Genomic DNA, 24,954 nt, shown 5'->3' with positions numbered 1-24,954 from the left:
ACACACACACACACACACACACACACACACACACACACACACACACATACACACACAAAATGAACATCAACTATATACCTATAAGAATGAAGAAAACCATTAAAACGAGATCATAAAAACAAACAAAAAATATCTAATGTGAACAAAGAAAATCGCTATACACTTGCCAACATTTACATATACAGATATTTATAGACGTAAAAACAAATTTATGTATCCAAGCATCCAAGCAAGTGGCGTGTGTGCGCTTGTGCAGATGAACTATCTTAAGAATACGTGCGTAGATAGTACGTACATCGCATTATAATATTCTCAAAAAACCACAAACGGATAAGATGCGCGATCTTTCTATATCGTAAATTCATCTAAGAAGGAACAGTATTTGTTTCAATGAATATGTAACACAACTGGAATACAATTATGTTTTTTCGTTTTTTTACCCCATCGTGTCTAAAAGCCCGCTAATGATCAGAAAGAAAAGAAATTTTCTTTGAATGAAATGATATGTATTGGACACGCCCCGTGCTTAGGAGACCTATACAAATTTCATTAAGTATTATACTTTTATCAATCGAGCATTCAACAGAGTTGATTGATTCCAAGGCGTGCCGTCCACCCCATTGGCAATTAAATCCGCTTATCTCAACTCGATGATCGCACTTCTCCTCTTCCAAACCGATACGGCAGCTAAGCTTGGCGCAGCCCAGCTCAGTCGTAAAAACTTTTTAATACAAAACACATTTTTTAATACAAATCTATTTTTATTGAATTTCTTTTCTTTCTCTATTAGACTTTCTTATTTAACTTAGTTTCATAGAACGACTTCCGAAAGAGAAGAGAAATAAATGGTAATAAATTTATACAAGATATGGAAATGCTTTTCGAAAAGCTGCTGAGCTTAAACTTTACGTACCGCGTTCTTCTTTGCAACAATAACTGATTATTAGAGATGGAAGACCGTTAACCCTAACATCTACATTCTAAACGCCTTTTCGCGCTAGATTAGAGAATGAGATTTCTTTTCTTCTATGAGCTTTGTTACTGTATCCAGATTTGTTTTTTAATGAAGTCTCCGAAAATGAATGAATTAATTTTAGTAAAGAATTTAAACGCGCATTCATTGAAGCAAAGATCAGATATAATTCGTTATCCGGACTACTTTGTAAAGATAGTGTATATTGTTTATGTAAGTAATTGCTTAAAACAGCTACTTGTTTAAGGAAAATTGCTATAAATTCATTATGTACGCATTTGCGTATACCGTAATCGGTCTGCCCGTGATCGGTCGAGCTTATTTTTTTAATGGCTGATTCAATAATAAATATGAAAGTTTGCGTTCTCGGTTGGTTATTTTATTAATATTAATTCTACTTATACGATCCATCAATCGGGGGACCTTATCCACACGTGCACTACGGTCATAGTAATAGTCAGAAAGCAACGGAGAAAGAAAAATAGTAGACGCGCGTCCAATCGGTAAGTATTGTACGCTTTTACCCGATGAACACTGACTATTGCTAAGGCCGAGTATGATCGAAGATCATAGTACGATTTGGCAGTCGCGGCACCTCAATGACGGAAAGGACAATTGAACTATTATTATGTTCAAATGTAGTAAATGCAAAGGCGATGTTCTGGACGAATCCGGCGTATGGTGTCGAGACGTATGTCGAAATTTGTACTGCAATGCGACCAAGCGTTCTAGCGTGGATCAGTACTCCATAAACATATCAGATAGAAGCAATCTTATTAGAGATTTGTGTCACGAACGAATAAAAATATTATGATAAATCCCTAATTTAAAATCACAAAGGAATACCTGCGCGAAATAATCGATTCGTTAAGATCGAAGAAGAATAATGGGATTCTGGATAATGTAAAGATTGATATGGAGTAACACAAAGCATTTGGTAGCGAGCTACTTGAAATGACGGAGAAGTTAAAAGATCAAGAGCAGCCAAAGTAATCCATTCATTCGGAAATTTATAAGATCACGAGTTTCAGTCATCCAATCGAACTTGCTTCCAATAAAATGACATGAAAACAAGGTAGACTTAAAAGCATTGGTGACATTGAGACTTATGAAATGCAAACATCCGGAATTCTCTATCCTAGGTTCACGACAACTAACTTCGGCTGCAGATACGAGTGTAATTGACTTATTGGTAACATTTCAAGTATCAGACTCCCAGATAGCATGTTAAGAATTGTAAGAAGGAATTCAGTTCAGTGTTATTGTAGAGACCGATTCCAAGTCTTTTCCCAAACTGCATGATAAAGATTGGGGAACACGTAGAGTTTATGACAGAATTGACATTACGATATTCTTTAATGCAGAGGCTTCAAACACATGACTATGACTTGTTTGAATTACAAGTCGATTGAATGCAACCAAGAACCTATTGGTAAATGCGTATATTGTGTAAAGACAAATGACATCTTCAAAAGGTCTTGAGATGAATCACCCGACCGAATTAAATCGGCAAACGGCAATCGGAAATTTGATATACTGAGTACCACAAGCGGTGTAAAGTACAAGAACGGTAGACGAGTAGAATATAACGAGATTTTCACAATAATCGTCCTCTACGTCTGGGCAACAACTTGCTATATAGGGAGATACAAAGATCACTTTCAATTTAGAGGAAGTCTAGTAAACCGTATTTCGTATGAAGGCGACTGCTGCTCGTTGCGGAAATATAAGTATTAGGTTTATAAAATAGCAACCAAACGTAATGTCACCACTGATCCGTGCACCAAATCAAAGAGATTTTATGGCTCTTCAAGGCTTGCACTTGTAATTCCTGAGGGAAAAAGAATTTCATCTGCTTGCTCAGAGGATTTCCTTTTCATAATTAGTTTGCCTGCTTTATTTAAATTTTTTAATACCTACTAACTTATCTAATCGGAGTATACTCGGAGTATAAGTCTAAAAATGTTCCCTGCCCGAATCAGTGAGGTTATAAATCTAGTCGCAGCTGTAAAATTGTGATATTTAAAGTTTCCGAAGATATCCGTCCTATGTATAACTAAAGTAATTTAATGATCTTAGTAATGATCAACTTTTGCAGGACTTTTGATAGATCATAGTTTACAATTAAAAAAAGTTAAAATTTTACTTGGGTTACTTCGGTTCTTGGAAAACAGCTCTTAACGCTTTAAAGGTAGCAACTATTTTTTCCGACATAGGAGAAACTTATTGCGATGTTCCCTAAGGCATCATACGAAGGCCAAATTTGCTTAGTATCTTCATAAATGATTTCATTACATGTTATTCCAACTGTAATATTCACTTGTATGCCAAAGATTCGCAAATCTACTTTTCGCAACCGTGCAAACTTGCGAAGCACTTAACCAGACAGATGAATGAAAATTTAGACGGGGCCAACGTGCAAGTCGAGCGTGGATAATTTGAAGTTGAATGCATCTAAAGCATATCCCAAACCCTAGCTATAATGCCCACAAACAAGATCCAATATGAATTCCCTGAATAGGTTGTTATACTGACATCGTATGACGCCAATATATATGGTAATGCCAGCTACGTTTTGAAAAAATAAACTTCAAGCAGTAGGGAATAAATGTGGGAAATATGTCTACAACAGACATACTAGAAACTAGAAAAATACTAAAAACTTCCTTTTTGTACCGAACGCCAAAGGATGCGCGTACGTTCATTATTTTAAAACATCCGCAACACCCGAAAGAACGCTTCGGAGACTCTACAATGTATAAATATATTCTGAATGGACTTGGGCACGTCCGGTTGTCCATCTGAGCATCCGCCCATTCGCAAGAATGAAGACACCGTCCACAACCACGGTAAAGACATTGGAACAAGTTAGTTTGGACGGGTTAGTACCCGTCAAACAAAGTTAAGATCTTTATGACCTATTTATAATGGCTAAAACTTGAGTGTTTTGCTTTATGCATTTGCACTGACCGTGCAATACATTGCGTACTATTGATGCGATAATCGTTTAGTAATTTCACTTTTTGCTTAGAATTTTAATTCCTCTTATGTTAAATAAATTGTGCTGAAAGAGACATTGTACATTTTAGTATAATAACTACTTTGCCATATTATTGCTACTTTGCTAATTAGATCAAATTAAACCAATAATTAAAATAACCATGCATGAATTTCAACTGCGAAATGATTCAAAGTCTTGCTTTTTTGCATGAGACAATATCAACCTTTGGAATCTGTTGTAACTATTATTAAAATTATGATAAACTTTTCAAAGGGCAAGTATATTAATTTAACTTATTATATCCTTTATAGAAGTTGTCACCAAATGCTTGATTTCGAATTCTGGAGAGTATGATATAGTCCTAATCAGGATGAATAATAGCGTGGATTGTCTGCTCTTGGTCTATCACATTTGCAATTAAGACCAAGATTAATATATTTTGGAGAAAAAACTTGCCTCTCAATTATCCCACTATCACTTCCGTCAGACTTTATTCACAAATCAATAAAATCGAAGGACGGGACCGCCCATGATCGGCACAAACTGGTAACATTCCCTTTCCGACTCATTTCAAAGCAAAGCTTTCAGTAGAGAAGTTAAAGGCGAATTTTATGCTTTTCACTAATAACATCTCCATCTTAAATTCCCAAAGTTATTAAGTTATTAAGCAGTTATCAAGAACTAATCATAGGCAACAAGCATGTGAATATGTTTTTAATTTTTTACTTGTTTGAATACTTGAAACAAGGCATTTTAAAGTTGTACAATATAAACATGAGTTAAAGTACAAATAAATACAATACAATAATAAATGAAGTGAGCAACGACACATACTATATACGCATCAAGTGAATAAATTGTTGCGATATTTTGCATTCAAATAGCGCAGCCATCTGCTTATGGGTATTAATAAATTCGGTACAATCCAAATATAACTTCTTGCTAAAAATTTATCATTGCCTGTAAATAAACCTAAACGAAAATGAGATATGAAAATGCTTTGCGTCTGCATCTAGCATATATGCATATATGTACGTACAGCTCTCTAGCTCTAATACGAGATATATGAGAGATATATACGAGATAAATGAGAAATTCAAACTATTATTTCAAAAAAGAATGCAGTAATGTGGTTTTATTCAAAGCACATTAAAAAATTCACAATTATAAGAAGATGGGCGAGAAAGTCGACATAGCATATAAACACAAATAATACCTAATTCTGCTAAACCGCAGCGAAATAGATTGTTTGCATTGAAGCTTTTTAGGGTATCGTTTCGTCATATATTTACCTACATATATCCATTCTCTTCGAAAAACTTACTGAATCAGAAATCGAAAGAAAGAAAACTGTATTTGAACAAAAATCCAATGAATATGTTCAATTGTTTCCCTAAATTTTATTTTCACAATCGCGCAACGAATGCAAGGAGTGCGTACAATTGTTCACCATGGCTAGTAAGCATATGGAGAAAGGGACAACTTTGCTGAAGATAACTTATATAAGGTGGGAGGATCGTTCAGATATTTGAAAGTAACTAGTGACTTATCTGTGCATCGTTCTTGTTGCTTAGTTTAGGTAATGCTTCTTGTAAAGCAGAGCAATCTTCTTTAAACAAAAATATAAATAATATAAATAATAATAATAATAATAATAATAATAAAGGAAAATAAGAAGAAGGAACAGTGTGTATACCGCAGAACCCGGCTACCCACTAACAGCTGCCTTTTGAAAGAAGTGAGTAAAAAGAAAGGCAAAAGATTTGAAAAATTATGCACACCAACTATTTAGATGAGAACAAAAAATAAATTAAACAGCAAAAAAGCAATCGCGAGATGACGCTAAACTGCATGAAGACAAAAACACTCGCTCATACTAACGAATCAATGAATTGTATGCAATACAACCATATTTTTAAATGACACATAAACGTATGTACGCAAACGATGAAATCTGGGAAACTTATTCCGATGAACATATAGGAATTTCTTAGCACATTTCAAGAAGTATCATCAAAAATTCCATAGCCTTCGATACACAATAAACCATTGATTATCCTTTCAATGGATATACAACACCTGTTCTTAACATTTCTCTCAAAAGGATGCAATCAGCTATTATTTCATTTATCGAAGGGCTTTCAAAACTGTATACATCATATGGATTTCTCATAAAAAATAACAATTGCAACAATATTTTAAAAAACAAATGTTAGGCATATATTAGAGGCATATAAACGCAGAAATATATAGTACATAATTAAGACTTTCCTAAAGTATAACAATTTATAATTGTAGAATGTGAGACGAGAAACGGAGAATATGTTTTACGCAATGAGAACAAGCGCGAACAAGAGAGTTGTTGAAATTTAAATTAGGGAGAGTGAGAGAGACTGAGAGAGTAAGAAAGCAAAGAGAATTCCGGTTTAAACTATGATGCATTCGTGTTTTATTTTCGTGTAATGGAGACTCGTTATTAAAAACAAGTAAAAACTTTTAGTGTGTTCTGTTAAATGAAGAAACGGTTACAAATTTAGTCGTTTGCTGCGTAGCTAGCAGCTCTCTACAAAGCGAGAAATTGAATACATAAAGTAGACTCTATATACGACTATTTACGAACGATAAAACGGCGTGGTCGCCATAAATATTTTAAATGTGTGAGAAGACGAGAAACCTCAGCACAAAAAAAAGAAAAACAAAATAAAAAAAAAAAAACAAGGAAAAACAGCAATAACGTAGTAGTATAATAGAGCGAACAACAAATAACGAAATGAAATTCTTTTTACTGGTTCATCTCCCTCTCCTTCCCCCCTTATTTCTCGCTTGAAATAACGCACAGCCCAACTGACATATCAGCTAATAGACAATTTTCGTTTTTAAATTTACAGACTCGGTATTTTCTATGAAAGTAGTAGGGAAAGAGGTGCTTAAGAAGTTTGTGAAAATAATGACGTCAAATATGCAAATTAAATAATAAAAAAAAGAAGGAAAATGGTTGAGGAAGTGTTTAAAGAGGGTGACAGAAAAATATTTTACGTATGTGTTTGAAAGCGAGATTTATTTAATTTTAGTTGTGTGCCGTTGGAATGATGTTGCAGTTGCAATGATTTGGACATGCTTTCCTTAAATACAAGCAAATATATATAGAATTTATGAATATTTATTCTCGTCTTTTTTGACTTTGCTAATTAAGACAACGCTTTGCTATTTTCGCTATTGCTTTCATGATGCAACGCCGAGGAAATTTGTAATCAATGCATGCTTACCAGACAATTATCAGCAAAAATAGTCGGCACATGTTTCTAACACCAACATCGATATCTACAGAAAATCACACCCTAACCCCGTTCTATTTATTCAAACAATTTTCATTTACTCAAAAGTCTCCTTCCCTAAACGGACCCTCATCAAAAAAGGCAGCACCAAACACATGCAGTTGAATAACCTTGATTTCATGTCAGTTCCTCTAATCATTCATCGTCACTTTTGATTATGTATAACACAGCACACGAAGCTCTTTTGAAAAATTCAAAAAAACCACTTTCATCTTCATTAATTTCAGAGACTTTTATCTTGCAATGTCCGTTATTTTCATTAATTTCATCGAATTCACTGGGTATCACATTAAATAGATATACTCACCTATTTAGCATAAAAAACAATCAAAAAAGAAAAAAAAAAAAAAAAGAGAAAAGGGAAATGAAATTTTGTTTTAAAATGTTTATTACTTTTTGTTTATATTGCTTTTTATGTTACTTTATCTCATTTTTGTATTTTCTTGCACACATAGAAGCCGAAAATAAACACACTATTGAAACCGTAACAAAATTTTAAGAAACAACAACAAGTCTTTTGACATTTGTGTCATTACTGGCGCGTCTTAGTTTGATTGGTGTGCGATAGAGTTACCATTGTTTCTTTTTATACCCATCATCAGACAATATAGTTATATTAATTCCCTTATTCACTATGTAACTGAACATAAGTCATAATGTTTATATATTCTTGATCAGTTTAAAATTCCACCATCAATTATTGTAAGAACTCGGAAACAAAAATTAAGCATATATTCCCAAACTGCGTAGAACTTGTTTAAATAAATAAAAAAGACGTACACATTAACTGACCCGGACTTACTCAAAGCGAAAAACAATATAGTGCAATTTCCAAAGCTTTTTCTCTAATAAACGACAATATATGTCACCCAATCGGAACTTGCAGGTGTACAAATATCATCTCGGAATTGCCCGGCTTATACACGGGCCTACAATCCTAAAAAAGGATCACAAATTTTATACGTTCACTACATATCGTGGGTGTTAAAAAGGTCAACTTCACACGAGATGAAATTACAACAAAAATTCTTTAATACAATTTCCTTTAAAGATAATGCAAACATTGATGATAAAACTGAAAACAAGTGATCAGATAATGTAGCAGACTATGATTGCTGCACAAATCCATCGTTAAGCGTCGAACAATGTATAATAGAGTCGGTCGTTTTTGAAATCCCTTGTCATTGCGAGAAGTGTATATGTATCACTTCATTACATACATCTTCAAGCGCTTTTTTTATAGAACTATTAGCTAAGCTCACTTCTCATATTACATCATTACGCATATGCATACATAGGAAGAATTACATCATAATAAACTGCTAGTTAATAAGTTTTCATATGATTACAAAAATCAAAAAAAGTGTTACGTTTAGCACACTTCATCTAGGCCGTTGTTTACTGAGAATGTTAACAGTTCAAATAATAAGTAAATGAGTAAGAAATTGCAAAAAAACTAAAAAAGGGGCCACGAAAAAGAAATAAATTAAATGCATTGCTAAGTCATTTGCTGATTTCAATAATTATTTTTGCACATGCATACATCATACATATATAATATATGTATGACGTCGCATATAGCAAGCAATTAAGAGAAATAAATATATACATAAACTCTTCCTCAAATTCACTCTTCTAATGAGCATAGAACATAAGAACGAAATTTAAGATACACTCCTTTGTTGGTATAGGTGCAGTCGAAAAAGATCATATACGCTATTTTTATTTGAATAATGAAATGGACAAATGAGAGTATTATGAAATACTTTAATTTCATTTAACATTTAGTATAAGGTTTTCATTTATTTCTAATGCTATTGCTATTACATAAATAAGAAGCGTTTTCTCCTGAAAATTAGGCTAAGTTCTTTTATAATTGAATAATGTCGATACATATAAGCATAATTGCAATGACTTAAATGACATTTTTTCGGGGGTGGAACTTTCTCAATGCGCCAATTTCCTCTACAATACCGTAGTACACCTAAACATGTTGTATATGTGCGTGCTTTATAATCAACAACAACATGAGAACAATATAATTTTGTTTTTTCCTATAAGGGTGTCGAGCTATTACCGTATAAAAATTCAACACCCTCACTTTAACAAACTTTTTAAATAGTCAAATTTTTCATTGTGTATTTTTTTTATTCTTATGTTTATATGAAGAATTTTAATTTATTTCAAATATAAGTGCGAATATTTTTAATTTGAGCTCTTGACTTTGTAAAAAAAGAGAGGGAAAGAGCACAAAGCGCGAGAAAAGTAAAATTATAACAGAAATGAATTAAAAATCATATTGCCTTCATCTCACATACACCTCTCTTTTCAACTTGTTGTGTAAATACTTTTTAACGGTCAAAACACTATTCTTACTTTTTTCTTTCCATCCGGACAACATTTATACAGAGCATATTTTAAAGTCTTTCTCATTCTCTCTCACCTTGTATATGTGTTAAAACGTTGCTCTCACAATTCGTTTTTCTGTTTCGCATTTACAGTAAATTTTGCATGTGATTAGTAATCGGGTTTTGTTGTTTTTGTTTTTTGCCGTTTTATATGAGAGCGAAAACAACGCGATGGCGAGCAACGAACAAAGAGCGAAGCGCACTATGTAGACAGTTGTAGATTTTGGCTTCACCGCGACGTGTAAAACCCGTGCGATACAGGCACCAAGCAAACGAAACGCGACCCCGAACGACGTTATTGTTTCTGTTATTTTACTGTTGCTGCTTCTTCTTGTTCATCGTCCGTCACTTGTGTGTTCCGTGAATTTTTTTTTTTCAGTTTTTCCTGCTTTCGAATTGCGTTTTAATAAAAAAAATTAAATATCTTTTATAGGATTTAGTGTATTTTTGTCATATAGTACATAAAATTTTAATTTTTTTTCCAGAAGATGGTGTTTTTTTAATTTTCTTGTAAAACACACAACAGAAAATAAAATATAAAATTAAAAAAAACAAATTCATGCCTTCGTGTGTGTGTTCTCTTTGGTGTATGAATCTATCAAGTGAAAATCTTAAAAAATCCATTCATAATTTCCAATAAATTTGCATAAATGTGATTTTTTACTCTTATTTTATTTTAAAAAAAATTTAAAAACTTCAAAAAAACTCCTTCGTTTTTGTTTAAGAACAATATATATATGTATATTTTCGCTCTCTTCTCCTCTCTTTCTCTTGGAGTATTTAGTGTTTAATTATGATTAAAAAAATTAAAGAAAAAATAATTTAACAGCGGAGCGCACTTACGACACACAACTGGCAACGAATGACAACGAACACAACATCGTCGCAAGTGCTACAGCCATTTTGTACTTTGCATTCAGTTGAGGAAAATGTGTAGCGATTGCCAGACTGAGCCATTCAGCAAGTCAGCAAATACATAGTTGTTTGAAAAAGTAGTTGCTGAATTCATAAAAATACTCAGAATATGAAAGTGAATGATGTAATCAGAAAGTAATAAAAGATTTTGCAATTTAAAGAAATAATCTTCAAATTAGATATAGAAATATAATAACACATTTAACAGAAGTTTTACTATTAAAAAATTTGTCCAAATTCAATTTATAATAAATACCTCAGCTAAAATACCACGCTACTGTGTTTTATTTGTAGTAGAATTTACAAATTACCTCGCATTCGTGCGGGACATTGTAAATGCATTGGCACAGATTTACAGCGTTGTATTAAAATGTGCTAAACCTAACATGAAACGTAGTAAATGACAGCTGACTGTCTTACAATAGTTCATGTCTGGCTAATTTTCATTATTTTTTAAAATCAAATTATTTGGCTTTTGACGGGGCAAATCACATATTAAGAAGATCCCTATTCTAGTTTGTCACAATATATTATTATTTATTGATTTATAATTAAAACTAATCTAAATACGTAACAGATCCGCAAGGTGCATTTCATTTAAAATAAGATTTTGGCAACACTTTCAACCAATTAATAAAACCTAATCCCCACAATGGCTAGTTTGTTGTTTCTTTTTACCGCAAGTATTCAGCAGGAATAGTAATATAGCTGTGTTGCCATTTGTTTAGGAATCCCTTGCCGGTAGATGTGACATGGCAACTCTAGCTTGCCTTAACTTTTACAATATGAATTTCAACAAATTCATTTAATCCAATTTATTAAAATGATAATCCTAATGAAGTGTGCACTTTATCTAAGTGCCTTAACCATTTGCGGTGTATATGCACAGGAGGTTGCAGGAAAAATTGAGCAAGAAAGAAACCACCCATCGGAAATAAATGAGACTCCCGAAGAATTCCATGAAGAGCTTTACGTGCAGCCAATGGCGTCCGGCTTTGTAAATACTTATTTTCAGTTTACAACCAAATGGTTCTATAAGAAAGAGGAAAATTGTAAGTATATCCTCAAGAATGGCTGAAAATGCAAAGAATAATTCAATTTTTTTTTGCAGTGCATAACATCCGCTTGGTACCGAGGTCCATAGCAGAAATCTTACTTCAATACGACATTAAGGAATTGCATATAAGTCTAACTCAAGGCTTATGGCGTTACGAATCGTGGGGTTATCCCATTAAAAGTGCTCCGCCAGGTGCTGAAGTTTGGGCTTGGTTCGCTGCAGAAAATTTAGATTCTGATCAGGTAGACGATCAGTGGACGCGTGTAGCTAGTACACTTTCCGGCATTTTATGTGCTTCTCTTAATTTCATTGATCACACCAACACTTTAATACCCAAATATGGTTTCCGTCCTCAGTTTATAAGCGCTGCCGGTCAGAATTTTACTAAGCATTTGCGGTATTCCAGTTTGCCCCGTGAAATAGTGTGTACGGAAAATCTAACCCCTTGGAAAAAATTGTTGCCTTGCAATAGTAAAAACGGTTTTGCATCCTTGCTGAATTCCGTTAACGTTTACAATACAAACTACCACTCGTTGGGTGTAAGAGTTCGCACATTTTGTCTACATAAAAACGAGTGCTTTTTAGAATTTATTGAATCGGCGAATTTAGTTTATGATTCTAAAATGTTAACAGTATCTAATTCTAATGATTTTTCTTTACGCCGTCTATTCGGCCAAGGTTTAAACGGTCATTGCCCTTTGGCTAAAAGCAGTAAAGTTTATGTGAATCTAAATTCCCCTGTCAACTATGAGCTAAATCCTGCGCCCCAGTATAATGTGAGTTCGGTCAGAGGTAGCTTCACTTCACATTACGGTGTTTACGACATACAACGATTAAAGGGTCAAAGATTATTTAATATTGCTTGGTTTCAGCGAAAAGCTTCGAACTCTCCATTAACCCCTCCTCCTCTGTGCGTTCATCGTTACATTGTTGGTCAAGGTCAAGAGAGAGGCAAACTTGTTACTCAATTGGCCAATACTCACTACAGCACTTTGCGAGTAATACTTCAAGAAAATATACCTTGGTTTATGCCCATTTATATGCACACACTCAAAATTCGCAATCAGCGAACTGCCGAGCTTATTAAACCTAAAACGATCAATTATTATCCAGGTGTGCAAAGGAAACGCCCTTACCATTTAGAACTGCTTTTTTATTTACCTAGTCAAACGTCGGTGGAAATCTCGTTTGATTTCGATTACATATTTCTTAAATGGCTGGAATATCCACCGGACGCTAATCACGGCCATTATGTAGGATCCGCTGTGATAACAACTCAATTGCCTTTGGCTCGTAACTATACTGCCATACCAGCGTGGGGAACAATTTTTGCCGATTCATTTAACGCATCAGAAAGCTATTATCTGCTTCAACTGCGTACTGAATCTTTGTTACTATCATTGCCTACACCTGACTTCAGCATGCCATATAATGTTATCTGCTTAGCTTGTACTGTAGTGGCGTTAGCTTTTGGACCCATTCATAGTATTGCTACTAAACGTATTATTATCGAGGAAAATGCAGCAGCGTCCGCTACGTTTTACACGAAAATTCTGCAGAAACTGAAAAGAAAACCGAAAACCTCTATAAAACAAGTGATCAGCAAGAGAAAGGACGACAATCAACAATTGACAGACATCGAAACAGCGATTCTACAGAATCCTGACAATGCAAACAGCAAATCGAAGGAGAAGTCCATGTAGAGACTGATAACAATGTATTATTTATGGTCTTTAATATATTCCAGGCTATGTTGCTTTTCTCATGAGGTCATAAAAAATTTGTTTAAAAAATATAATAAAATTTTATATTTATAAAGATCAAATTAACTAAGTCAGAAATTAAAACACAATCCGTGATGGACAAACCAGTCATACCAGCAAAAATTCATTTTAGTATAAATTTAAAACTATTTTTATATTGTTTTGTCGATATTTTATTGAAGATTATATGAAATATTCTTAATTTTATATGTTAATCATTTCGTTTTCATGATTTAGTTTATGCTGGGTATCTAGGTAAGTAAATCGTTTATTACTTTAAGTAAGACAATGTGGTCTTGTTGTATTGAATATTTTAATTATGTGGATGAAAATAATCGTCGAGGTGACGATAATCATAATAAGTATACGATATATAGCAAAGAGCGAGAACATTAATTATATCCTATATATTGTGAATGAGTTGTTCGAAAATTGTTTCATATATTCTCTAATACTTAAATTATTGACACATTAAAGTTCATACTTATGCAAGTCATATGCTTCGAGCCTTATCGGCTAGCATCTTTAGCAACACTTTATTCCCTTACATTTCTAAAACATAATTGTTGTCATCAATCTCTTTAAGCTTAATGTATATAAAAATTTGTAAAAAAGCAGAATTAAGAAAGGGATCAAACGAAATCCGTAAATATAGCCTTCTTTCGTCTATGTATTAATTTTTGCTTAACATAATGCTGCAATCAACTTAATTTATATAAAACTATAGCAAAACATCTATTAATTTCTCACTTTTGTGGTAGGAAATTTATTGTGGTGGCTGATTGCTGTAGTAGCTATAAGCGCCGGGAGGTGGGCCTTGCGGTGGTGCACCAGGAGGTGGCATTTGTTGACCGCCAGTTGGCCGATAACCTTGATAGCCTTGAGGCGATGGTGGTGGATATTGACCTTGTGGGGGCATGGGGTCATAGCCAGATTGTGGCTGATGGTAACCATGTCCGGGATAACCGGCACCAGGCGGTCCATAGCCTTGTGGCGGAGGTGGTGCCCCGTAAGGCGGCTGGCTACCTGGTGGCGCTTGGTATTGGTTAGGTGCCATAGGCGGCGGCGGACCGGCAACAGGAGTGCCATTAGATGGCGGTGCCGTAGTATTTGGGGGCCCTATGCCTGCAGTATTCTGCTGTCCATAGGGCGAAGACGATGCACTAACACTAGTAGGTGGTGATGAATAGGTTGGTTGTGGACCATGTGGGGGACCCGTGGGTGGTGCCCCGCCACTCGACACAGTTGGATACGCTTGCGGTGCTTGCCCTGGTTGTGGCTGTTGCTGAGTCTGTGCCTGCCCAGGTGGCGGAGCTTGCTGATTAGGCGGTGGTGGAGGTTGAGAAGTATTTGTCGTGGTTACTGTCACTGATGAGCTCGTCGGTGGTGGTGCACTAGATTGAATGCTAACTGGAGGAGGTGGTCCTTGCGGTCCATTCGCCCCACTTGACGGTGGTTGCTGGTTAGGCGGAGGCGTTTGCCCTGGACTTGGTGAAGAACTGTAGCTGCTGCCAGGAGGAGGACCTGAACCAGCTTGTACATTATTTGGCGCCTGTCCAGATTGAGGCGGCGGCGGAACCTGACCAGGATAACCCTGTGGCCCTGAACCAGGTTGTTGATATGGTTGATATGGAGATTGCGCCCCACTACTTGGTGGCGGACCATAATTTCCAGGTGGCGCATTACTACCTTGTCCATAGTTATTAGGTGGGGGAGCTCCGTATCCTCCATAACCCATCGGCGGTGGAGGTCCCCCACTAGTATTTTGTGGCGGACCATATTGGTTAGGTGGCGGCGGCCCCTGCCCGCCAGTCGGAGGGCCATACATTTGGCCGGGAGCCGGTTGTTGCCCAGGTGCTACCTGCTGACTTGGTGGTGGCGGAACATAAGTTCCTGGAGGCGCTTGCTGAGCACTGCCGCTTGCATATGGATGTTGACCAGGCGATCCACTTGCTGCAGAAGCGGGCGGCATACCACTATGGCCATGATACCCGCTTTGGGCGCTTGGTGGCGGTGGTCCATAACCCTGTGCTGGGGGACCGTATGGATAACCACCTTGAGGAGGATATTGCGGCTGTTGTTGTGGTGGATAGCCAGGGTAGTGTGTATGTTGCTGCTGTTGTGGTTGGTAGCCTCCTCTGTATTGGCTTTGGGGAGGCGGTGGGCCCTGCTGTTGGGTTGGTGGTTGTTGCGGGCCCTGCTGTGTAGGAGGTTGTTGTTGCTGTTGCTGTTGTGGTGGTGCTTGCCCAGCTTGTACACCTGGACCACTGTTAGGTCGTTGCTGATCTGGAATAAAATAAAAAAGATCTTCAATATAATTATTTATTACAAAGAAGAAAAAAAAAAAAAAAAACACTGAATTCTTTAAGAAACATCATTCCATTTAGCTTAAAACATTGCTACAGAGCCAAACCCTCTTCGTTGATTTCAAGACTTACTTCCACTTGTGTTAGTATTGGGTGGCGGTGGTGGTTGTTGAGGACCACTCAAAGAAGTTTGTTGAGGCCCGGGAGCTTGAGGACCGCCTCTATAAGTATTTTGTTGCTGTTGCGGTGGAGGAGGTTGTTGAGCTCCAGACTGTTGCTGGCCTCCAGTAGGACCTTGTGGTGCTCCTCCACCGTTAGGTGGCATGCCGGGATGTTGTGGAACTTGACCACCGTATGAAAGCATTTGGGCCCCAGCTGGTGATTGGCCAGAGCTTTCGTGTTGCATTGGTGGCATACCACCCGCGCCAGGACCACCCATTTGAGACTGACTTCCCGGTGGTCCACCAGGTTGCTGTTGCTGAGGAGGTGGAGGACCTCCTGGTCCCATCATACCATGGGGACCTTGTTGATTAGCTTGAGCTTGCAGAATATGTGGCGGTGGCAAAATCTGATTAATATTCATTGTAGGATCAGCTAATTGAGCCAAGTATACGAGATTCCTATGCAGCGCCATATGATAAGTCATGCATTCTTGCGATTTTCCCATATTTTGAAAATCCTGAATAGTTTGAATGATGCCACAATTCTCATCAAGGATTTTTTGAATGTGAGCCGGGCTAGGCGGAGGTGGTACACCGCCTCGTTGCTGACCTGGTGGTGGACCTCCCATCATACCGCCAGGACCACCGCCTGGTCCACCCATCACACCTATAGGCGGACCGCGTTGCATTGGAGGACCGCCACCGGGGCTATTCATTCCCATTCCACCCCCACCTCCTGGGCCTATCATGCCACCACCAGGAACTCCTACTTGTTGTTGTTGCTGCTGCAGCGCATTTGGTGTTGACGGCTGAGGCGGTTGCAGCATTCCCGCCGGAGGTGGTTGCCCAGCTGCTTGCTGCTGCGGCGCTGGTTGCGGCGAATAGACTGCAGACATTTTACTGGCTGCAGCCTTCTTCTTCCGCTTGGGGGTTTTCTCCTGCTTTTCCACAATTTTGGCTGTTTTTATGTACTTGAGAAAAAAATCTATTACAACTAGTAATTTAAAATTAAAAAACTTTCTGAATCGTGTATCAACACTCTTCACTTTTATATAAACACTCTATACAAAGACTGAAGTGAAAAACACGTATAGTTTTAATTACACCGTCCGTGCAGTAGCGGCTTTTGTTGATTTTTCTTTTACTTAGCTCCTCGAAACGCTTTTTTCAAAGAACTTTTTTAATTTATTTTTCTTTTAAAACTTATTTACTAAATATTTAATTTTTGCAGATTTTGCTGTCTTCTCATTAAAAATTGTAATAAAAATATAATTAATGCAATTAAAACGACGCCTTAAACACACGAGCGCATTATCTGCAATTTACAAAATGAAGCCTCGTTTTCCTTAGTATTCAGAAAATGCAGTACTGCCAGATGGAAAAAAATCCAGAAGCGAAATTGTTTACCTTCACCAAACAAGAAATGTATCTCTGCTCTGAGCAACCCTTTTTAAAGAGAAGAAGAGGCTGAACGAAAAATCATGTTATAAAGTTTGAAGAAGTAAATGAAAGATAAAAGAAATTGCAAAGAATATTTGCATATACCAAAAAAGTACAGACTTGAAAATTATTAAGCAACGCTAACAAATTCAAAACGAAAACTTTGTAAAATAAAAAAGTCGTTTCCGTAACAAATATTGACGTCAAAAAAAAAAAATATTAAAGCAAAAATAAATTACAAGAAGTTGAGGGAAATATAAAGAGGGAGGAAAAGAGACTGAGATTTGTGCCGATTGGAGTGTAAGCAAGAATTAAAATAAATCTAACATTTTTACTTAGAGAATGTTTTTGCATTTTAACCAATGTTTAAAATAATTCTTTACACTTAATACTTTTGTCAATAATTTACATAAGCATTTCGTTAATAAAAAAAAAAAAAAAGCATCAGACTTGCCGCCTTTTCGACTTTCTGCAGATGGTGTTTTTGTAATTCCAAAAGAGAAGCAGATACTTTGTGTGCGTTTTTGTTTTGCTTTGGTCTTGATTATGTAGAACTTTCATTCTGGCTAAGTGTTGCCGCTAGTTCTGCAATTGTTTCAAAATTCTACAACACAATAATAATGCGGTTTTATTTAACACGAGCACTATGTAGTAGTATAACAATCAAAGAACCATGTAATTAAATTTTTGAATTTCATATCTTTTGTAAATATTTTCAACAATATTAGAGTATTGTGATTACATAAAATACTGTTTAAAAATGAAATAAGCGGCAACATTAAAATTGATATTGCAAAAGCGGCATTTGTAAAATGCAATATTGGTAAAGGGCTGCTTTTGCGGTTGCAGCTTTTAATCAATGATGAGTACTGTTGGAAAACAAATTTTGGAATTAAGCCAGAAATAAAATTAAGTTTTCTCTTTTGTTCTAAAGTATGGAATAGTATTTTATTTATTTAGTAGAAAAAAAAAATTTAAGGCTTTCTTTTTCAATTTCCAAGTAGAGCTTTTGGTGACTTCTTATCCAACTCTATTTTTTGATTGTCCTTAACTTGTAGCACGACTAGTGTTGCCGATTAGCTTACATTTTCTCATAACCTATTAGCACTGTAATATGCCAATTTTAGAGAAACGCAATATAAAAAAAGTTAGCAGAAAATCGGTTTCCTAAATTACTGTATTTTATTATTGCAAATATTTTTCTGAACGCTTTTCAAATGTGATAAATGGACGCTCAGTGACAATGTTAAGGGTGATGATGCCAAAATATTGAACGCCGAATTGTGAGATATATGGAGGATTATTTTTGTAGCTGTAGTTTTCAGCGTCAAAAATAAGTACCTCTAAGTAAAAATTCGTATATATAGTAGTTTTTCGTTTATAATTTTTTAAATTCTTTACATAAGCATTGTTTCTAAACAAGCAGTATTTGCCGTCTTCTTCGTATCATGCGGATATTTTTTTAATGGCAAACGAAATGTGGAGATATATTTCTCAATTATGAAATATCATTAGTTTCAAATCCATCTAAGATTGGTCAAAAGCGATATTTCTATTTTGTTTTTAATGTAATATAGATAGATTGTGGCCTTCAAAGAACATCATAAAATTCTTAAATTTTCAAGTTTTTAATTGCAACCAATTTTTAGAATATAATATAAATTGTGCGAATACTGACAGAGAGAAAATGTGAGCGGCAACACGGAAACTGGCTTTACAAAAGCGACGTGTATAAAACGTAACTGTGTTAAAGAGTTGTTTTTGCAGCCGTAGTTTTAATATCGGTGATGAGTGCTTTCGTTGTTCTTATAAAATAAAAACATAAATAACAGCGGGTAAATACGTGCATTAATACAAATTTATATAAAAAGTAATTCGAATATATTCGAATACATTCTGAAAACAACTACAATCACGTGAAAAGTGACCAAAGCAATCTGAAAATAAAATATTGATTTTATTGTTCGTTTTATTATTACCGTTGGCCAAACAATTCGCGCGGTCTCGGTCTTCCAAACAGTCTCGTACTCTTTAAACTTGCCCTCCCTCTCATTTCTCATCTGCTTTCTTCTGTATGCCTGACTATTTTTCCTCTTTACAACCCAACAAACCAAATCGTGCCAATAATTTTTACTGTTTGCAGAAAGTTTTTACATCTTGTGTACATTATAGAGATTTAGAATTTCGTATATATATGTTGAACTTTGGTAAGACACATTCTTACCAATGCTTTCCCTTGTTCAAATGAAATTCCGCGCATTATTGGTACTTTTATCAAAAGTATGGACGTGCATCTGTTTTATGTTCAATCGTCAAGTCAGAGCTGTAAGTATATTACATTTTATACTTTGTTATAACATAATTGGTTTGTAATTCAGTTTCATATAATGCTTGGATTTTACTAAAACTTACTAGTAGGAAAAATTGGCAAAATCTTGAACACCTCGATATAGTTTAATGGTTCCTGACAAGCATATTAGAAATGCGGTACTGAGGTGTGCAGATTTATAAAAAGTTTTTGAGAAATGTCGAAATTAAAAATTATTTTTCAAATATATGTCTTAACATTCATTGCTAAAAAAGAATTTGTACCTTCTTCAAATAAGTACCTTACGCAACATGCAAGTAACCTAAGCTATCTCAAGAATTTTAGTCATACAACGGTTACGATGGGATTGAAAAAAACCACCCCCATGTGTATTGAATACATATGTAAGATCAACATTCATATGACTGTCTCAATCAATTTATGTTCTTTTGTACCCACACCTACAGCACTATCATAACATTATCTTTGCTATTAGATTTAAAATATTTTCGAATTTCTAATGTATTTGGAGTTACTAACGTAACATGGGAGAGAGACCTGAAAATGTTAGGCAGGAGTGAGAAAAATGAAAAATGCTTGGATTTTAGACAATATATTAAATGTAATAAATTTAATAGGAGATGATCGCAATTCTCAATTCGTCAAAAGCTGGAGCAGCAGCTAAAATAATATATGAATATTAGTTTAATTTACTTAAAGATACAAAAGGCAATACTAATTACGCTATATTAGGGTAACTGCGTAAAACAGTATGTGGGAGGCAGTCAGATTTCTTAAAGATCACTTGCTTTTTGGCAATGGAAAGAACTAAAATCTAAGAACTAAGTATGTGATATGAAGTCTATTTACTAGTTTTAACACTCCCTGTCTTCCGTATGAGTAGGAAAATTGGTGATTGGAAAGTATTTTCCCTGGAATAGACACATTACTACCCCATTTCAAGACTTCTGCCTATCGATTACGCAATGAGAATTTCATAGGGGAACAAGAGCGAGTTGCTAAGTTGACAATTCTTCTTTTTAGACTAGAATGAAGGCGGCTCTCTCTCTTCAAAATTATGATTACAAGAGATCTGCGTTTATTTGGAAGAGGGTATAAAAAGGAACACATTTTCACGAATTTTGAAGCAACATCTCTGGTTTTGCGATTTCCACAATATCTTTACTTAAAAAAGGGGAGCTTTTCCCCAACCACGGAGAACTAAAAAAAAAAAATTTGTGCGTTTTACTTAGGTGACGCGTTTTGTTATGCAAACACTACTATATTCTACTCCATGATTACTAGATAAGTAACTTTTGATAGATGTAATCGAAGAAGGAGCACCACCAATGTGTAGTTTCGTCTATACACTCTAATGAGATCTTTTCGAGATCTCATAACACGACTTCTCTCGAACGACATTGGTGCAGACCAGTTCGTGTTGAGTTGAAAAATTAGAGCTGGGCGGGTAAATTATCCCGGAGTTGCCTACAGTGAGCAATATTGGAAAATTCAATATCTAAGAACGAAATAGAAAAGAAATTTAAATTCTTGAGTGATTACATGAAAATTTCCTATAAATGAAGAATGTATTGTTTGATATTCTTTGCATTCCTTTTTATAACTATTATTATATACAAGTATTATTGTTATCATGCAAATGATATTGATAAACTGGGTTTAAACAACTTGAAGACATCAACAATAAAAAAGAAGAAGAAGAAAAGAAGAGGAATACTCAGGAAACAAATAGGTATTAAAAGAATAAATGGAAAAGTTTTGCCAATGATAATTCATCTTTCTGGTAGACCATAAAGTTACACAGTATGTTCATTAAAAAAAAAAAAACCCAAAAATTTTAATATGGAATTGCGTTTCAATTTTTTGATTGATCAGTCATTTTGTCAAATTTTTTTTATCACAATAAAACACATTCGAGGTAAGATGTTAATAGCCGTCTCAGTAGTGAAAGCAGCTTAACAAGCCAATATTGAAATGAAAATTGGAGCCGTTCCAGTTGCGAATACAAACCGCATCTTAGAAAGTTGAGGAGCTTGTTTGAAGTGGTTTCCGAAATAGCAAAGTTCATTTCTAGAAATAGCAAAATCAACAATATTTCAAGATACGTTATTTTAGTGGAGTCTGTCTCTCTAAGATAAATGAGCTTTATTTGACAGGAGCTAGTGCGCTCAGCTTTTATATGAAATACCTAATTCACAAGTCCACATGTGGTGACGTTAAGGTTTACTGAATGCTAGCTTATTCCATTAGTCGTTTGCAAAAATTTTGATCACTTGGTCACTTGGGAACGGCATATATTTATTTTAGAAAATTGATACAATATCTATTAATCAAAACAGTTTCCATCAACATTTATACAGCATGTCACAATACTTTTGGCAACATGGCGATATCATGTCGAAAAAACTTATGTTGGTTTGGCGGCAATTCACGCACCGATCCATTTTCGCTCTTCTTTATCTGTGCGCGTGCCAGCCAAGCCATGCTGCATCGATCTGAACAAGTGTTAAGCAGGGGTCGCCATGTCTGGTGGGCAGGCTAGATGTGGCAGAACTTCCCATTGCAGCTGCAACAGTCTATCTTGGACAGCTCTTGCAACAAGTTGGCTAGAAAATCGCAGGTTCAGTTAGTTCGTGTCGCCACTTTTAATCCGTTGAGCTCAAAACCGACAATTGGGGTACGATGGAGCAGCATCACCATAAGCTTCTGAACGGGTTTGATGGGGTTCGGCAGAAGATTTCTTTAAATAAATAACAAGAAGTAATGAATTTTTTTAGAAGAAGAAGATATAAGTAGAGGAATATCAAAACCATTGAATTCATACGTTGTGCACACTGGTTTTTCCTATTTCTTTATCAATTTTTACCTATAGAAGTTGCTGATCAAAATTTTTGCAACCACCTAATAAGTGAAATCAATTAAAACAATGTACAGAGCGGAGTTAAAAGGAAAAGATAGAGAGTTGTTTTTATTTCTTGAACAAACTTGACGAGGAAAAGCTATAGGATAAATTTATTTTAGCAAATAAATAGTCTCAACGTGGATAGCGGACAGCGGATAGTGGATAGTAGACAGGGGATAGTGAATATGGCGGGCCCGTTCTGAAGCGAAATATGATAACGTATTTATTTATTTTATTTAAATTTCAAGTTCGATTTCGTTGTTGTATTGCATTGATTTGTTGTATTGCAAGAAAAAAAAAAAACATTTTTAAAAAAAAGAAACACTGATATGAACCACTTTAGTTTGTCCAGTATCAACCTGTCAAATATGAATTGTTTCCGCTGTCTCCGGTTTCGCGGCATCGGCTCAGTATTGTGCATCGGAAAACGCTCGTTTTGGATTTAGACGAAACGCTGATTCATTCACATCATAATGCGATGCCCAGAAATACAGTCAAGCCCGGGACGCCACATGATTTCACAGTAAAAGTGACCATCGATCGTCATCCGGTACGATTTTTTGTGCATAAAAGGCCTCATGTCGACTTCTTTTTGGATGTTGTAAGTTCTTTAAACCGATGAATATCATACAAGCATCATGAAATTAAATTAATATATATATATGTGTATATATAGGTGTCTCAATGGTACGATCTAGTGGTCTTTACCGCCAGTATGGAAATTTATGGCGCCGCTGTTGCCGATAAATTAGACAATGGTCGTAATATATTAAGACGTCGCTTCTATCGTCAACATTGTACGCCAGATTATGGTTCATATACCAAAGATTTAACAGCGATTTGTAACGATTTGAATAGAGTAAGTATGAATTAAATTGCACGCCCTAGTCTTATTTTCTTTCATTCTATAATCGATAATTTGTTTGTTTTATGAAATTTACAAGATATTTATTATTGACAATTCACCGGCCGCATATCGTTGTTTTCCCCACAATGCTATACCCATTAAAAGTTGGTTCTCCGATCCAACGGATGTGGCGCTATTATCATTGCTTCCTATGTTGGATGCCCTTAGATTTACGAACGATGTGCGTTCAGTCCTATCACGAAATCTACATTTACACGGTTTATGGTAGCAGGTAAATTAACATAAAACATATTTAACGTTCAAATTTTATTTGATTTGATTTGATTTGATTTGATATAATTTATCAAATCTGCGAAAGCAAAACATTACATTATCATGTATCTATCTATCTTTCTCCTAAATCTAGATCAACAAATTAAAAATTTGGTGCTGTGACACTTGAACGAATTTGTTTATGATTTCATTATACTTGTATTGTTTTATATAAAAAAAAAAAAAAAAAAAAAAAAAAAATATGCTAAGAGTTATAACAACAGCTACAAAGAACACAAAAAGTAAATCATAATGACTAAGGCAAAGAAAAATTAAAAACATTAAAAACTGACGTAAACGGAGAAGCTGAAGTAACATTTTCGGTAATGAAGAAATGGAGATATGAAGATGAAGGCAAACGCGAAAGCGAAAGCGAAGGCAAAGATGAAAACGAATGAATTCTTCCTTCCTGTCTTTACTGGGATTGAAGTGAAGGATTGCGAAGGTATATGATTATTAAATATTAATAAATAAACTGACGGTACACGTTATAATTGTTATTTAACAAAATCAATTGTGAAAATTTTGTAATTTTTTAAACGCCATTTCAAAGACACCATTGTAAACTTCTTCGATGATTGCTGGTAGGCGAGCAAGTTCGGTGTTCTTTTTATTTTTTTTTTATTTTTTTTATTTTTTTTAAATATATATTATATGTTTATATAAGTACATCATACATTATGAATTATTTCTCTAATTAAATATTTATATCATTTAAGTTCTATTTACCTTTCGGAAAAAAAAACTTTAGATTTTAAGTGAAATTAACTTTGAAAAAATTCACAATTATTTATATGTTTACAGATTTTTTTATAATGTAATTAATTATTCTTTTTTGAAGCCGATAAGAGGAAATGAATGAATAAAGTACTTTTTTGTTCTAATTTAGTTAAAAATTAAGTATTTTTCATAAAATGAAGTATAAAAAAAAAAAAAAAAAAAAAAATGAAAAAATATATAAATTTATGAATTTATGAAAATTTATTTAAAAAAATTTTTATTGAATTTAAATGAAAAACAAAACTAGACTGTAAGTGAATGATATCCAATCCAAACATATGTGTTTAGTAATTTAATTTAAATTAATTTTCTTCCTCGTAATTCAATAGACAATATCTATATATAATTTCAAGACGTAATAAGACCACCAAATATGAAAGAAAATTTTTGTTTAAAAAAACTCG

At 34.8% G+C, this 24,954-nt stretch overlaps 3 protein-coding genes and 1 long non-coding RNA gene across 8 annotated transcripts in view; 2 read left to right on the top strand and 2 right to left on the bottom strand.

Annotated features, from left to right (window-relative positions):
* LOC119644793 overlaps positions 1–10,397 on the bottom strand; it is a 37,558-nt gene extending 27,161 nt beyond the window's left edge. The window contains exon 1 of the long non-coding RNA XR_005248575.1: positions 9,753–10,397. This is a non-coding gene — a long non-coding RNA (uncharacterized LOC119644793). The remainder of the gene's footprint in view (positions 1–9,752) is intronic.
* On the top strand, positions 10,391–13,989 carry LOC119644792 (GPI transamidase component PIG-T). The gene is made up of 3 exons (XM_038044529.1): positions 10,391–10,767; positions 11,361–11,684; positions 11,744–13,989. Exons 2-3 carry the CDS (start codon positions 11,456–11,458, stop codon positions 13,390–13,392), a joined length of 1,878 nt encoding a protein of 625 aa, XP_037900457.1. The 5' UTR covers positions 10,391–10,767; positions 11,361–11,455; the 3' UTR covers positions 13,393–13,989.
* Positions 13,990–14,095: 106 nt separating this feature from the next.
* Positions 14,096–17,116, bottom strand: LOC119644791 (basic proline-rich protein). Its single transcript, XM_038044528.1, has 2 exons — positions 15,891–17,116; positions 14,096–15,738 (listed from the first exon to the last, which is right to left on the bottom strand). The coding sequence occupies exons 1-2, from the start codon at positions 16,813–16,815 to the stop codon at positions 14,219–14,221; spliced, it is 2,445 nt and encodes an 814-aa protein (XP_037900456.1). The 5' UTR covers positions 16,816–17,116; the 3' UTR covers positions 14,096–14,218.
* Positions 17,117–17,405: 289 nt separating this feature from the next.
* Positions 17,406–24,515, top strand: LOC119641504 (CTD nuclear envelope phosphatase 1 homolog). Of its 5 annotated transcripts, none has more exons than XM_038040242.1 (6): positions 17,406–17,420; positions 19,503–19,684; positions 22,934–23,191; positions 23,267–23,449; positions 23,535–23,729; positions 23,865–24,515. In XM_038040242.1, exons 2-5 carry the CDS (start codon positions 19,586–19,588, stop codon positions 23,724–23,726), a joined length of 732 nt encoding a protein of 243 aa, XP_037896170.1. In that variant the 5' UTR covers positions 17,406–17,420; positions 19,503–19,585; the 3' UTR covers positions 23,727–23,729; positions 23,865–24,515. The 5 variants fall into 5 exon arrangements, with proteins under 5 accessions (XP_037896170.1, XP_037896187.1, XP_037896162.1 ...); XM_038040234.1 differs by lacking the exon at positions 17,406–17,420 and adding an exon at positions 17,595–17,659; XM_038040259.1 differs by lacking the exons at positions 17,406–17,420; positions 19,503–19,684 and adding an exon at positions 17,584–17,659.
* The last annotated feature ends 439 nt before the right edge of the window (positions 24,516–24,954 follow it).

This window comes from Glossina fuscipes, unplaced genomic scaffold (genome assembly GCF_014805625.2).
Source record: "Glossina fuscipes isolate IAEA_lab_2018 unplaced genomic scaffold, Yale_Gfus_2 0, whole genome shotgun sequence".
NCBI lineage: Eukaryota > Metazoa > Arthropoda > Insecta > Diptera > Glossinidae > Glossina > Glossina fuscipes.
This window is presented reverse-complemented; position numbering and strand designations above follow the sequence as displayed.

Bases quoted from the DNA above. Each gene is read 5' to 3' on its own strand.
- LOC119644791 (XM_038044528.1), bottom strand. From the start codon at position 16,815: ATGTCTGCAGTCTATTCGCCGCAACCAGCGCCGCAGCAGCAAGCAGCT. The intron at 15,739-15,890 runs GTAAGTCTTGAA...ATTTTATTCCAG, and splicing joins CAATACTAACACAAGTGGAA to ATCAGCAACGACCTAACAGT.
- LOC119644792 (XM_038044529.1), top strand. From the start codon at position 11,456: ATGATAATCCTAATGAAGTGTGCACTTTATCTAAGTGCCTTAACCATT. The intron at 11,685-11,743 runs GTAAGTATATCC...TTTTTTTTGCAG, and splicing joins CTATAAGAAAGAGGAAAATT to TGCATAACATCCGCTTGGTA.
- LOC119641504 (XM_038040242.1), top strand. From the start codon at position 19,586: ATGCTTTCCCTTGTTCAAATGAAATTCCGCGCATTATTGGTACTTTTA. The intron at 23,192-23,266 runs GTAAGTTCTTTA...GTGTATATATAG, and splicing joins TCGACTTCTTTTTGGATGTT to GTGTCTCAATGGTACGATCT. The intron at 23,450-23,534 runs GTAAGTATGAAT...GAAATTTACAAG, and splicing joins TTTGTAACGATTTGAATAGA to ATATTTATTATTGACAATTC.